The sequence below is a fragment of the Vicia villosa genome, linkage group LG4 (assembly GCF_029867415.1).
Source record: "Vicia villosa cultivar HV-30 ecotype Madison, WI linkage group LG4, Vvil1.0, whole genome shotgun sequence".
Classification (NCBI taxonomy): Eukaryota; Viridiplantae; Streptophyta; class Magnoliopsida; order Fabales; family Fabaceae; genus Vicia; species Vicia villosa.
In genome coordinates this window covers 186,708,351-186,720,433 of record NC_081183.1, presented here as the reverse complement: position 1 = coordinate 186,720,433, position 12,083 = coordinate 186,708,351, and the positions used below count along the sequence as shown (strand labels likewise).

At 33.4% G+C, this 12,083-nt stretch overlaps 2 protein-coding genes across 3 annotated transcripts; one reads left to right on the top strand and one right to left on the bottom strand.

The window, feature by feature from the left end:
* Window positions 1–1,406: 1,406 nt before the first annotated feature.
* LOC131596386 (FT-interacting protein 7-like) lies at window positions 1,407–3,746 on the top strand (the record flags this gene model as incomplete). Its single annotated transcript, XM_058869021.1, has 1 exon — window positions 1,407–3,746. A coding segment is annotated over one exon (2,340 nt), but the record flags the coding sequence as incomplete, so codon positions are not given.
* A 289-nt stretch (window positions 3,747–4,035) lies between these two features.
* LOC131596385 (LRR receptor-like serine/threonine-protein kinase ERECTA) lies at window positions 4,036–11,063 on the bottom strand. 2 transcript variants are annotated; one of them, XM_058869020.1, is made up of 27 exons: window positions 10,339–11,063; window positions 9,785–9,923; window positions 9,618–9,689; window positions 9,472–9,543; window positions 9,301–9,372; window positions 9,139–9,210; window positions 8,976–9,047; window positions 8,826–8,897; window positions 8,661–8,732; window positions 8,509–8,577; window positions 8,355–8,426; window positions 8,200–8,271; window positions 8,035–8,106; window positions 7,784–7,855; window positions 7,635–7,706; window positions 7,481–7,552; window positions 7,255–7,326; window positions 7,109–7,180; window positions 6,960–7,031; window positions 6,797–6,868; window positions 6,636–6,704; window positions 6,464–6,535; window positions 6,263–6,336; window positions 6,044–6,172; window positions 5,577–5,924; window positions 5,032–5,402; window positions 4,036–4,830 (listed from the first exon to the last, which is right to left on the bottom strand). In XM_058869020.1, exons 1-27 carry the CDS (start codon window positions 10,415–10,417, stop codon window positions 4,459–4,461), a joined length of 2,946 nt encoding a protein of 981 aa, XP_058725003.1. In that variant the 5' UTR covers window positions 10,418–11,063; the 3' UTR covers window positions 4,036–4,458. The 2 variants fall into 2 exon arrangements, with proteins under 2 accessions (XP_058725003.1, XP_058725002.1); XM_058869019.1 differs by having other exon boundaries at window positions 6,032–6,172; window positions 10,339–11,062.
* Between the last annotated feature and the right edge of the window lie 1,020 nt (window positions 11,064–12,083).

The window sequence follows — 12,083 nt, the reverse complement described above, 5'->3', positions numbered from 1 at the left end:
ACTTTTATATTATCATAATTGTAGTATATTAGTCATAATTAAAGTGATTATAAAATAGATTTTATTAAATAATTTTTATTTTTGAGTTAAAATAAAAAGAATGAAGAGTTTTATTTTTTATTTATAAGTGAATTGGATTAGGAATGAGTTTTATTTTGTTTTTACTTTATAATTGAAATTCATATTAACATATTAGAGGTTTTTTTAATTAAAATAAAAAGAATGAAGAGTTTTATTTTTAATTTTTAATTTATAAGTGAATCAGATTAGGAATGAGTTTTGTTTTGTTTTTAATTTATAATTGAAATTGATAATTAACATATTAGTGTTTTTGTCCAAATTGTTACTATGAAGGTGACATGTCAACATTAGGGTTAGGATTGTGTTCAAGGTTGTCATCATGACAACCTTAGATTTATATTAAGTAGATTTGTATATAACGAAAAAAAAAACAATTAAAATATGAAATCCAACCCATAAGCGCTCCATTTCATTGGGAGACTTTATTCACAAATATTTTTTGAATTTATTTAATAAATAAATTTAATATATTTTTATTTATGTGTGTTATTTTGATTCTATTAATGTAATTGATTTCACAATCAATATAACTTTTCTCCCTTACTACCCACCCACACCTTAAAAATATATCGATATCTTTTTATCACAAAATTTTATAAGATTTAATGTAAATATAAAATTAGGAAAAATATTAATATTTAAATGTCATTAACATATCTTAAATTTAAGTAGATTTTTATATTTTAATTTATATTAAAAATTTCATTTTGAAAGATAATATTCAAACAGAATGTGTTAAAAATAAATTAAATAATGTTTTAGAATTTAGATCACTATATAACAATTTTACAAAAATTTAATAATTTAATATTGTTAACATTTTTAAATAAAAATATTTCCCAGAAAAAGAAAGTCAATCAAAACATAAAAATCTAATTAATAATCAGCGCTCTCTTCCACTGAGAAGCTTTAGTTATAAATATTTTCTGAATTTAATTGATAAATAAAAATTTAATATATTTTTATTTTATGTGTATTTATGTTGATTCTATGAATGTGATTGATATCACAATCAATTTTTACCTTATTTTTCTTTGTTACCTACACCTTAAAAATTTATATAAAGACCGGACATTTACCACAAACAAAAAGGAGTAATTGAGAATAATTTCATTATTTTTCACCGAATTAATTTTTTTATTTGGAGTTTGATTCATTAGAAAAAATATATAAAAGAGAAAATTAGTGGGAAGATCATAGAGAGGAAGAGCAACAAGAACATTTACAAGTAATTATTTATAGATATGTTTTTTAAATTCTTCTGAATTTATTTAATAAATATTTATAGTCATGTTTAGTAGTTGCTAAGAAATATTTAACTTATTTGTATATGTGTTCTTTGTACAATGCAGGTTAAGAAAATGAAGAATAATGAATATGCACCAAAAGAAACTGGTCTTCACAATGTTACTGCAACAGAAGGTGACAAGCTTACAAAGAGATATGATCTTGTTGAAGAGATGAACTTCTTATTTGTAAGGATTATTAGGGTTAGAGACTTTCCTTATAACCCTAACCTTTATGTAGAAGTTAAACTTGGAAACATGAAAGCAACAACTATTTTCTTAGACAACAATTTACTTTTGAACCAAGTGTTTGCTTTTGAAAAAGACAAGGTTCATTCCACCAAAGTAGATGTTATGGTGAGGGACAAGATCGAGGTTATGGATATGTCGCGCGAGTTTATTGGTCGAGTTCTGTTCGAAGTTGGTGATATACCGAAAAGAGTCCCGCCGGAGTCTACGTTGGCGCCTCAATGGTATAGGCTAGAGGATCAAAATGGTGTGAATCTTGCTGGAGGGGCTATCATGTTGTCGTTGTGGATTGGAACGCAAGCGGATGAGTATTTTCCGCATGCGTGGTGTTCGGATTCGACGAGAATAAGTGGTGATGCGGTTGGTTATACTCGTTCTAAGGTGTATATGTCTCCTACTCTTTGGTATCTTAGGGTTAATGTGATCCAAGCACATGATTTGTTATTGAGATTTGATCCTAAATGTTCGGACATTTTTGTCCAAGTTGATTTAGGGAGTTTGCGTTTGCGAACTAGTTTCTCCAAAATTAAGAGTGAAAAACCTGTTTGGAATGAGGAATTAATGTTTGTTGCGCACGAGCCATTCGACGAAAGAATTTTCTTGAGTGTTGAGCAAGGAACACTAGTTGATCATGTGAGTTTAGGAACATATATGATTAATTTGAAAGATGTCGAAAAGAGATTAGAACCTATACCGGTAGAAAGTTTATGGTATGATCTTAATAGGCCCGGTGTTATAGAGACTGCAAATGAGGTGAAGTTTGCTAGTAAGCTTAATGCAGAAATTTCGTTGGACGGTGGTTATCATGTGATGGATGAGCCTCTTGAATATAGTAGTGACTTTAGGCCTTCATCGAAAAAACTTTGGAAACCAAGCATCGGTGTTTTAGAGCTTGGAATTCTAAAGGCGACTGGTTTGATTCCGATGAAGATTGGAGGGAGAACTGATGCATATTGTGTGGCAAAATATGGACCGAAATGGGTGAGGACAAGAACGATCGTTGATAGTCTCTCGCCAAATTGGAATGAGCAATATGTTTGGGAAGTTAATGAGCCATTCACAGTCATTACCATTGCAGTGTTTGATAACAATCAGTTATATGCAGAGAGTAGAGGTAGAGGTGTAAGAGATACAATAATGGCTAAGATACGGATTCGAGTATCAACACTTGCACGCGGTAAAGTCTATACACATTCTTACCCTCTTGTAGGTTTGCAACCTTCTGGTATGAATAAGATGGGAGAAATCCATTTAGCAGTGAGGTTTTCTTGGCCGCTTCAGGCTTGGTCGCTTCGGGCTTGGCTTAATATGTATCAAATTTACAAGTCACCTTTGTTTAATGACATACATTATTTCTTACCATTGTCGTCTTCGCAGCTGGATAATTTAAGAAATCAAGCTGCTCATGTTATAGCAAGAAGTTTAAGCAAAGCAGAACCACCACTTGGGAAAGAGGTTGTAACGTATATGCTCGAAATGAGATCGGATTTGTGGAGTATGAGAAAAGGATTAGCAAATTATAACAGGATCATGAGTTTTTTAGGCGGTTTTGTCGTCTTTTGGAAATGGTTAGAAGACATAAAGAAATGGGAAAATCCAACAGCAACATTGCTTTTTCACTTTCTTTGCATTCTTGTTGTTTTGCATCCACAGCCAATGTTATCCTTAGTGATTTTCTATTTATTTTGGATTGGTTTCAAGAATTTTTTCAATAGGCCTAAACATCCATGTCACATAGATGAAACATTATCCGGCGCGGATACAACAAATGCCGAAGATTTAGAAGAAGAACTTGATTTCTTTCCAACTCAAATCGGAGGCGAACATTTGAGAAGACGGTACGATAGGTTGAGAATCATTGCAAGGAATGCACAAAGAAAGGTTTCTTATTTGGCTACCATTGGAGAAAAGGTGGAATCTCTATGTAGTTGGAGAGATCCAAGAGCTACAACATTATTTTTTATATTCTGTGTTGCTGGTTTGGTTGTTACAATGATTCTTCCTTTGCAAGTCATCATATTCATCTGGATCATGTTTTATCTTCGACATCCAAGATATCGAAGCGGCGGAACTTGGAGTGCTGAGAGCTTCTTCAAGAGATTGCCCTCTAACCAAGCTTTTATACTCTAATAGCATATAACATATCTAGAATTAGTACAATCTGAAATTATTTAGTTTAGCTTATGACTTATATATTTCTAAATATTCTTCATTTTTCTTATACAATCAATGCAAACATTTTAACCTTTTCACTATTAACTTGCTATTAGCACAATTCACACACTTCAATACATATACTTTTGAGTCAACAAGGCACAAAAGCCAATGCATAGTAATAAAATCTAGTGGGATCCAAGAGACACAAATTTTGATGCCAAATTATACATAGAACCTACATATGAAAATAAGCATCAAGGTAAAAGATACCCTTTCTGAAATATTGGTAGCAATCAGACAGAAAACTGATTCAAGCCAGCTAAAAAATCAGTGCATTATTGCTGTTCACACATCATGCACTAATACCATTAACACCTATCTACCCCACTCTGCTCAATGGTCCCATAACCTTAACTTCATTACTTCAACCTTGTGTGCTACCAAACATAAAAGTACAACATATTTGGTTACTTGCACCTTTCAAATTCTTGTAAGTTGTTCCTACTTAACATCATCACTAAAATACTAAAAAATTTATACACATTTTTCAATGCTTCATCAAATTTTACATCCCATTTTTCTTTTTGGGATTTTTAATATACATGACATGATAACAGATGGCTAATAACTAGTAACTATCTGATACCTGATAGCTAATAACCGGTAACCGATTCTTTCAAAATCATCACTCGCTGTTTTGAGAGATTACTTCTCCGAACTTTAGGAAGAGTTGAGCATCTGAGGTGCTCATGGAAGGACAGTTCACCAAGTGTGGTGTCTTGAGGTTTGCATATTCGTCCATGTAACACGGAACTTTGGTGGACGGGTTAGATGCAACCTGTGGAGGGTTTAGTTGTTTTGGCGGTGTGACTGTCGGGACAAGACTTCCTAATACGCGTGATACTTCATGCATTGTTGGCCGGTCGGCTGGCTGTCTCTTTGAGCATAGTAGGGCGAGCTGGAAAACTTTCTTTACTTCTCCTAGGTCTTTGCATGTGGCAGTTATGTCGGAATCAACCGTTTCCATTACTGCATTGCTAGCTGTCTTGGACAAAATCTGCGTAAAATTAAGTTATAGTCAATATCAAATTTATGTGATAATGGAATCAAGCAGACAATGTAGGAGCAAGACAATAAATACGAAACAGTCTCTAAAACTAGTATGCAATTCCCTTAAAATTCATTCATTTGAATTCGGAGGTCAAATGAGAGTAATTTCTCATAAAGTACACAAAGCTAGTAAAGCAGAAAAACTTACTAGATGATGGAGGTTGGATTCATTGTCAACAGCTTTTCTCCCGGTTAGCAATTCAAGTAAAACAATGCCATAGCTGTAGACATCGGATTTCTCAGTGAGTCGGGAAGTTCTGGCATACTCAGGGTCTATGTAGCCGATTGTGCCCATTATGTAAGTAGAAGTATGAGTCTTTGTAGGGCAGAGGCTTTTGGCGATGCCAAAATCAGTTAGATGGGGCTCGAAATCTGCATCTAGTAAAATATTTGACGATTTCACGTCCCTATGTATGATGCGAGGACTGCAATCATGGTGTAGATATGCAAGTCCTTGTGCTGCTCCGAGCGCTATTTTTAGACGCTGATGCCAATCAAGTTTTTTCTTCTTACTTTGTCCTGAAAGTAAGGTAAATAGCTGAGTCATTCCAACAAATATAAACGGGGTCTAAGCAACAAAATAGTGTCGGTGTCGTGTCAAGTATCTGTGTTGGTGCTATACAGTTTAAGACTAATGCCTCTACAAAGATTGGAATTGCATGTGTGCGGCATTCAAAATAGGAGTCCACTTACCATGAAGAAGATCCCATAGACTGCCATTTTCCATGTAGTCATAGAAGAGAAGGTGGCCATAAGGGGACAAAGAGTAGCCTTGGAGACTAACAAGATTTCGGTGCTTAATGCTACCGACCGTCCCAAGTTCAGTCTCGAATTCTTTCAAGTATTGGGGATAGTGAGAATAGAGCCTCTTTATGGCAACTGGCTTGCAATTTTTAAGAACACATTTATAAACCGTACTCGATGCACCACTTCCAATTATATACTTCTCACTCAGGTTTTCAGTCATCCTCATGATATCATCATACACATGAAGCGCCATGTTCATATGAAGAATCACTAGTTTTGGAGGTGAGAAAGTAACTGTCAATTTTCAAGATCATATGGTCAGAAGCTTATAAATATCAATGTTGATAATGAGAATGATGTAAAAAGCCGTTTAAAGATGTAACCAGGATAAGAAGGATTACATGTTTTGTCACCTGGCTTTTCAAGTGAACCTTCGGGATATGGAGCTGGATGGTGTGGTCGGCAAGCAGCCAGCAGTATCATCAGAAGAATTACAAGGGCACCTAGTGTAATTCCTAGAATAGCCGCCTTAGATAACGTAACTGCATGATAAAGAAAATGACATTACGAAGCCACATTTCAAAATACTATTGCGCCTTTCAAACATAGTTCCCATGGAAAGTTCAGCATACCTCGATCTGTAGGGTGAGAACCTTGACATGGATAATTCAGCCAATTGCCACAAAGACCAGAATTTCCAATGAAACTGCAAATTAAAGGTAGTATTGAATCAATTAACTAATAGAATAGAACATACTGAGAACCAACTCAAACACATTTTATCGTAACTTGAATGCAATAATATCAATTCTAAAACAATGAATACAACTCACCTGTCTGGTGAAAATCTGGTAAAATTGTTGTTTGTGGGAATAAGACCAACAAGTTTGTTATAGGACACATTGCTGAAACGTTTACGATAGATATTTAACTTATTAGATGAAGGTGACACCGAATGTAAAAAACTATCATGGCTAAATTAGTTTTAAAAAAGAATAAACTTACAGCAGAGAAAGACTAAGACAATTTACAAGTGACGCCACGTCCCCGGTTAAGTCATTGTATTCAAGCCTCCTATTTATTATTTCAAATCAAGAAATTTAGAAAGAGAAAAGAAATTCTATAATGACTTAAAATAAACACTGAAAAATATGAAAGCAGCTTACAATGATTCTATGTTCTGAAGTTGACTAAGTTCTACAGGAATAAAATCGGAGAGTTGGTTATGTGAAAGATCACTGCAAGAAAGAAGCAAATAGAATAATTAGAGGGGGGAAATCAAATGAACTGTTTGTGTAAGTTTTCAACATAAAATAGTAATTGACTTACATATCCATAACACTTTTGAGATTACCAAACTCTGCAGGAATAGGTCCTGTTAAACCGTTTCTACTCAGATTCCTAACAAAAAACGATAGAAGTGATTAGTATCAGACAACAGTTCAGATTCTAAGATAATAACTATGCAGGTAACTCACAGCTTCAGAAGATGTTCCAAGTCTCCAAGGGAAGGAGGAATTGGTCCAATTAGTTCATTGTTTGAAATATCCCTGGAAAAAGATAATTTAGTGACAGGGATATAGGCTTCTGAAGATAAATAAATTAACAAATAATTCATACTAACAGTGTATCCAAATTTCCGATCCGTGACAGTTCAATTGGAATGGGGCCTTGAAGGTTGTTTGACGAAAGATTCCTGCAGATGATCAGTACAATGAGCAATTGATGGAACTATGTAAAGGACTAAAGGTTAAACCAAAGAGAGAAAAATGGCTTATACATAAGCACTTAACTATCTTTTATTTGTTATAGAATTGCGGTAATGTTAAAACATGTGTCGAGGAACTTACAAAGAGGTCATACTCTCCAAGCTCTGGAAAGTAGAGGGAATTGTTCCATTCAGTTTATTCCCATGCACATTTCTAAGACAGAAAAATCCATCACATTAATGAAAATTCTAAAAAAGCGTTGCAATGAGTTAACAGTTTAAGTTTAATCGCTTACAGGCTGTTAAGGTTTTTACACGAGCTAATATTACCAGGAATTGGCCCCTCAAGGTTGTTGTTAGCAACATTTCTGCAAGAAGGATAGATGAATCGTGATACATCAACAAAAACAAAACAAAAATACAATTTCAAAGAAACAACACTTACAAGTCAAATAGATCAGTAAGCTTTCCAAGCTCCGGCGGGATATATCCACTTAGATTATTATCATTCAATTCCCTACAAAAAAAATTCACAAGTCGATATTTAAGTTTTAATACATGTGATGACTAGCAGAAAGCGAAGCTAAACAAACATCATGCATAAATGACATATTACGTATTGTAGATGAGAAATTTTAATTGAAATGATTGTTAACAATTTATGAATTCAGGTAACTTCTAGCTCAAGCATCTTACAAATAATGAAGCTTTGACATATTTCCAAGCTCCGGAGGAATGAAACCAGTCAGCTTATTTCCATGCAAGTACCTGCAAACAATTCGATAATTGCGCGCTCCACCTTATAAAAATCAATATATTTTTGGGAGTTGTTGAAGTTACACACAAAATATGGATACTTACAATTTTTCAGTGAATGTCAAATTACCCAAAATAGGAGGGATTGATCCCGTTAACATGTTACAGCTCAAATCTCTGAAAAGGATATTGGATAAAATGAAAATAATGACCAAAATTATAAAGTACTTTACAGAATCTAACAAGAAAAAAGTGCTTACAACACAGCAAGTGCTTGCATGAGACCAAGCACTGATGGAATATGCCCCGAGAGTTTATTCCCTTGCAGTGACCTACAAGTTTCAAACAAAACCATTACACAAATCCCATATAAGGAAGTGAATAAAAATGACTACATAAACATGGAATACATACAAGGTTGCGATTTGTAGAAACCCGATATTGAACGGAACTTCTCCGGTTAACTGGTTGTAAGATAAATCCCTGGCATTAACATAAGATGTTAAAATTGTAACAAGAAAATAAACGAATTAATCACAAGATGAGTCATAGAATAGAATACATACAAGACTTGAAAGGAAGTGCAGTTGCCTATGTTTTCGGGAATACTTCCTGTTAGGCTATTGTTTCTCACATCACTGCATAATATATGCAAGAAATTATCATCATATTCTTTACAAATTATACATTTTGAGGAGTTGGAATGAACAGAAACTGATTGTGTTACTTACAAATACCACAAGGCAGTTAACTGACACATGTCCGGAGATAATGAACCAACCAAGTTGTTCCCTCGCAGGCCACTGTTATTTACGATAGTAACGTGAATCAATACTTCACCAAAATGATATCTTAGTTTCATATGTATTGTTTGTACTTACAGATATTGTAAAACTTCATTCCAGTATATAAGCCTTGGAATTTCACCACTTAGATTATTTTGTGCCAGGTCCCTAAAATTTAATCTCGAGAAAATAAAAATGTTTGTCGCGGAATATATTAATCTTGTAAGGAAAGTAATGAAAAAAAGAAAAAATAACTTACAGAATCTTCAAATTAGGAATCTGAGACAATGTTGAAGGAATTGGCCCAATCAATTGATTATCCTTCAAAAACCTAAGAAATAGGAGACAAAAGAAAGATCTGTCACAATCTAACTCCTACAAAAACCAAGATTTCTAGGCTAACAAACAAACAAACACTCACAGATTTTCCAATTGTTTCAGCTTTGAAATCGAATATGGTATATCCCCCCGAATTTCATTAAAGGACAAGTCCCTGAGAACACATTGAACCATATAAGTACCAAGTAAGTCAAAATGAGGTCGAAGAACAATTAACTAAATTCAGTTCTTCTGGTGGTTATGTGAAACATACAAGTATTGCAACAACGAACAGTCACCAATCTCATCTGGTATCTGACCTGATAACCGGTTTTCTTTCAAATCACTGTATCAAACAGAAAGGATAAGCAAAACTAAAATGAATGAATAAGAACAAAACTTGAAGATAGCAATACTTACATAGAGACCAAGCTCTTAAGGTTCCCTATCGAAGGCGAAATTTCACCATCAAGATTCAGCCCCGAAAGATTGCTGCAATAGAGGAAATATAGATTGTTATTCATGGACATAAATAGAAAGGTGCAGAAAATTAGTTTAGAATATAAACAATGTCCAAGAAAACTCACAGTGCAACAACATTGAAGGTGACATTATCACATGAAATCCCTCTCCAAGCACAATAGTCTGATGTTGATGAATCAGTCCAGTCATATAGAACATTATCCACATCCCTGAATGATTTCTTTATGTCTAACAATGTTGACCCTTCAATCAAATGAAACTTTTATCATATTGAAAGAAATTTTACAAGATCCAAACTATAATAAGTTAAATGATATTCAGCAGACAAAAAAAAAGGTGCTGACTTTTCACAAATAAAAAATTGGGACTATTAGAAAATGGATAAGGAATAACCCATTTGGTTGGGGATAAAGAAACCAAGGAAACAACTATAAACAAATCAATTAAAAATTCAAGCTTTAGGTGTTTTGTCCAATACCCTTCACCAAAAAAATAAAGAAAAAGGCACATGGAAGATTTAGCTTTGAAACAATGACAAAAACACAATTCAAAAAAGTCACAACTTGTAGGCAAAGGTTCATGTTTAAAACTTTGAATACTGTTAAGATATCTCCATTCCAAAACAAGAAAGAGTAAAAAGTAAAAACTAGAAACTCACCATCATCTGAATCCACTGAATTCACATTGAAACAAATGAACAAAACAAGAAGAAAGAGTACTCCAAATCGAAATGCCATAGCTTCAACAAAAGATGAACCAACCCAACAAGCTCTTTCTTTCTAAAACCTCTTGTGTATGAATGAACCACAAGAAGAGAAAAAGGGTGTTATCACAAATGCTATGCTACTTCTTCAAAAGTAGCACTCACTAGACACCATTGAAAGGGTAAACAGAAGAGAGTTTGAAAGTATTCTTCTGTGTATTCTCCAAATATTATAGCTTTTTGTGTGAATATGAAAAAAGAGATGGATTTTCAACGTTTCAGAATGAACCAATGTGATGTAGTAATAATAATAATAATAACACTAACAATAAACTGAACAAAGCTTTAGATGTTCAATCACATCGTAGTTTCTGTGACAGAAACAACACTAGTCTCTCTCTCATAGCAGCTAGGAAAACCACACACACAAGAAGAAGAAAGAAAGAGAGTAGTAGAGATAATAATAATAAGAGAGAAAAATAATTTCACATGTAAAGTTAAAAAACCATCTGCCACCATTTCTGCTAAAAACCTGCAACTCTGCAGCAATACCTCTTTCTTTCTCTCTCTCTCTCTCTCTCTCTTTCTTTTTTACATTTTGGTTTTAGTTTCTCTCTCTCTAAACTGTTATATGCATATGCAAGTAGTGGTGGTATGAGATTGTGATTCAGATGAGAGTAGTAAATATGAGTGTACAGTGAGGTGTGGTGTGTCATTGGATTTAACTTTTGATTCTCAGATGTCACTATCTTTGCAGTTTTGCTATGCCATTATCTGTGAGAGTTTGTGGGGAAATGGGACATACTAGTATAAAGACAACCTCACTAACTAGTGTAACTAGTTGTGTTATATGGTTATGTTACATTATTGTTGTATTATACTACTATGTTATTTTTATGCAAGTCATGAAATTATAAAAATAAGTTCAATTAATTAGTAGTATTAGATATCATCCTAAAATCGTGAGTTCAACTTTTAATATGGTTATTTCTGATTTGACTGACTTCAAATTCGTTGACTATTTTGTTTTTAAAGTATTTTATGTTTTATGTGTAAGAATTCGTCACAATTTTGTTTTTTTTAAAAAGTGATGTTGAATTGAGGAGTATCCATGTTATATATAAATGACACATTGATTCTCAAATAATATATGATTTTTTGGTGTAACACAATAATCTAATCTTATAGTATGTTTGAATTAGTTTTTGGAATACCTAGAATCAATTCTAGAGATGTAGAATTGATTCTGGATATTTTTCAGATGTTTGTTTTATTAAAAGTAAAATTGATTATGCCTCCAAAATTGATTTTGGATGATTTTTATACTGAAATTTATTATTCAACTCACTTTTACATAAACGTATTCAAACATAAATCAATTCTGATAAACTCAATCATATTAAAATCAATTCTACCAAACTCAATTCTGCTAGAATCAATTTTGTTCACCGCCAATCCAAACACACCCTGAGAATCCTCTGATATTTGTTTGTTACATCACTTTTGCACCCACCTTTGTCTTTCTCTTTTATTTTATTAGATTTAGAGATGAGTGTAACTCATTTTTGCAAAATCGAATGGTAAGGTATGGATTGTCCCCCAATTATAAACATATGTTTAGGTCACAAAGCGTTTGATGTGGAATTTTTAACACTCACTCTGCCTAACACTATTGAGTTACGTATGTGAATATAAATGGT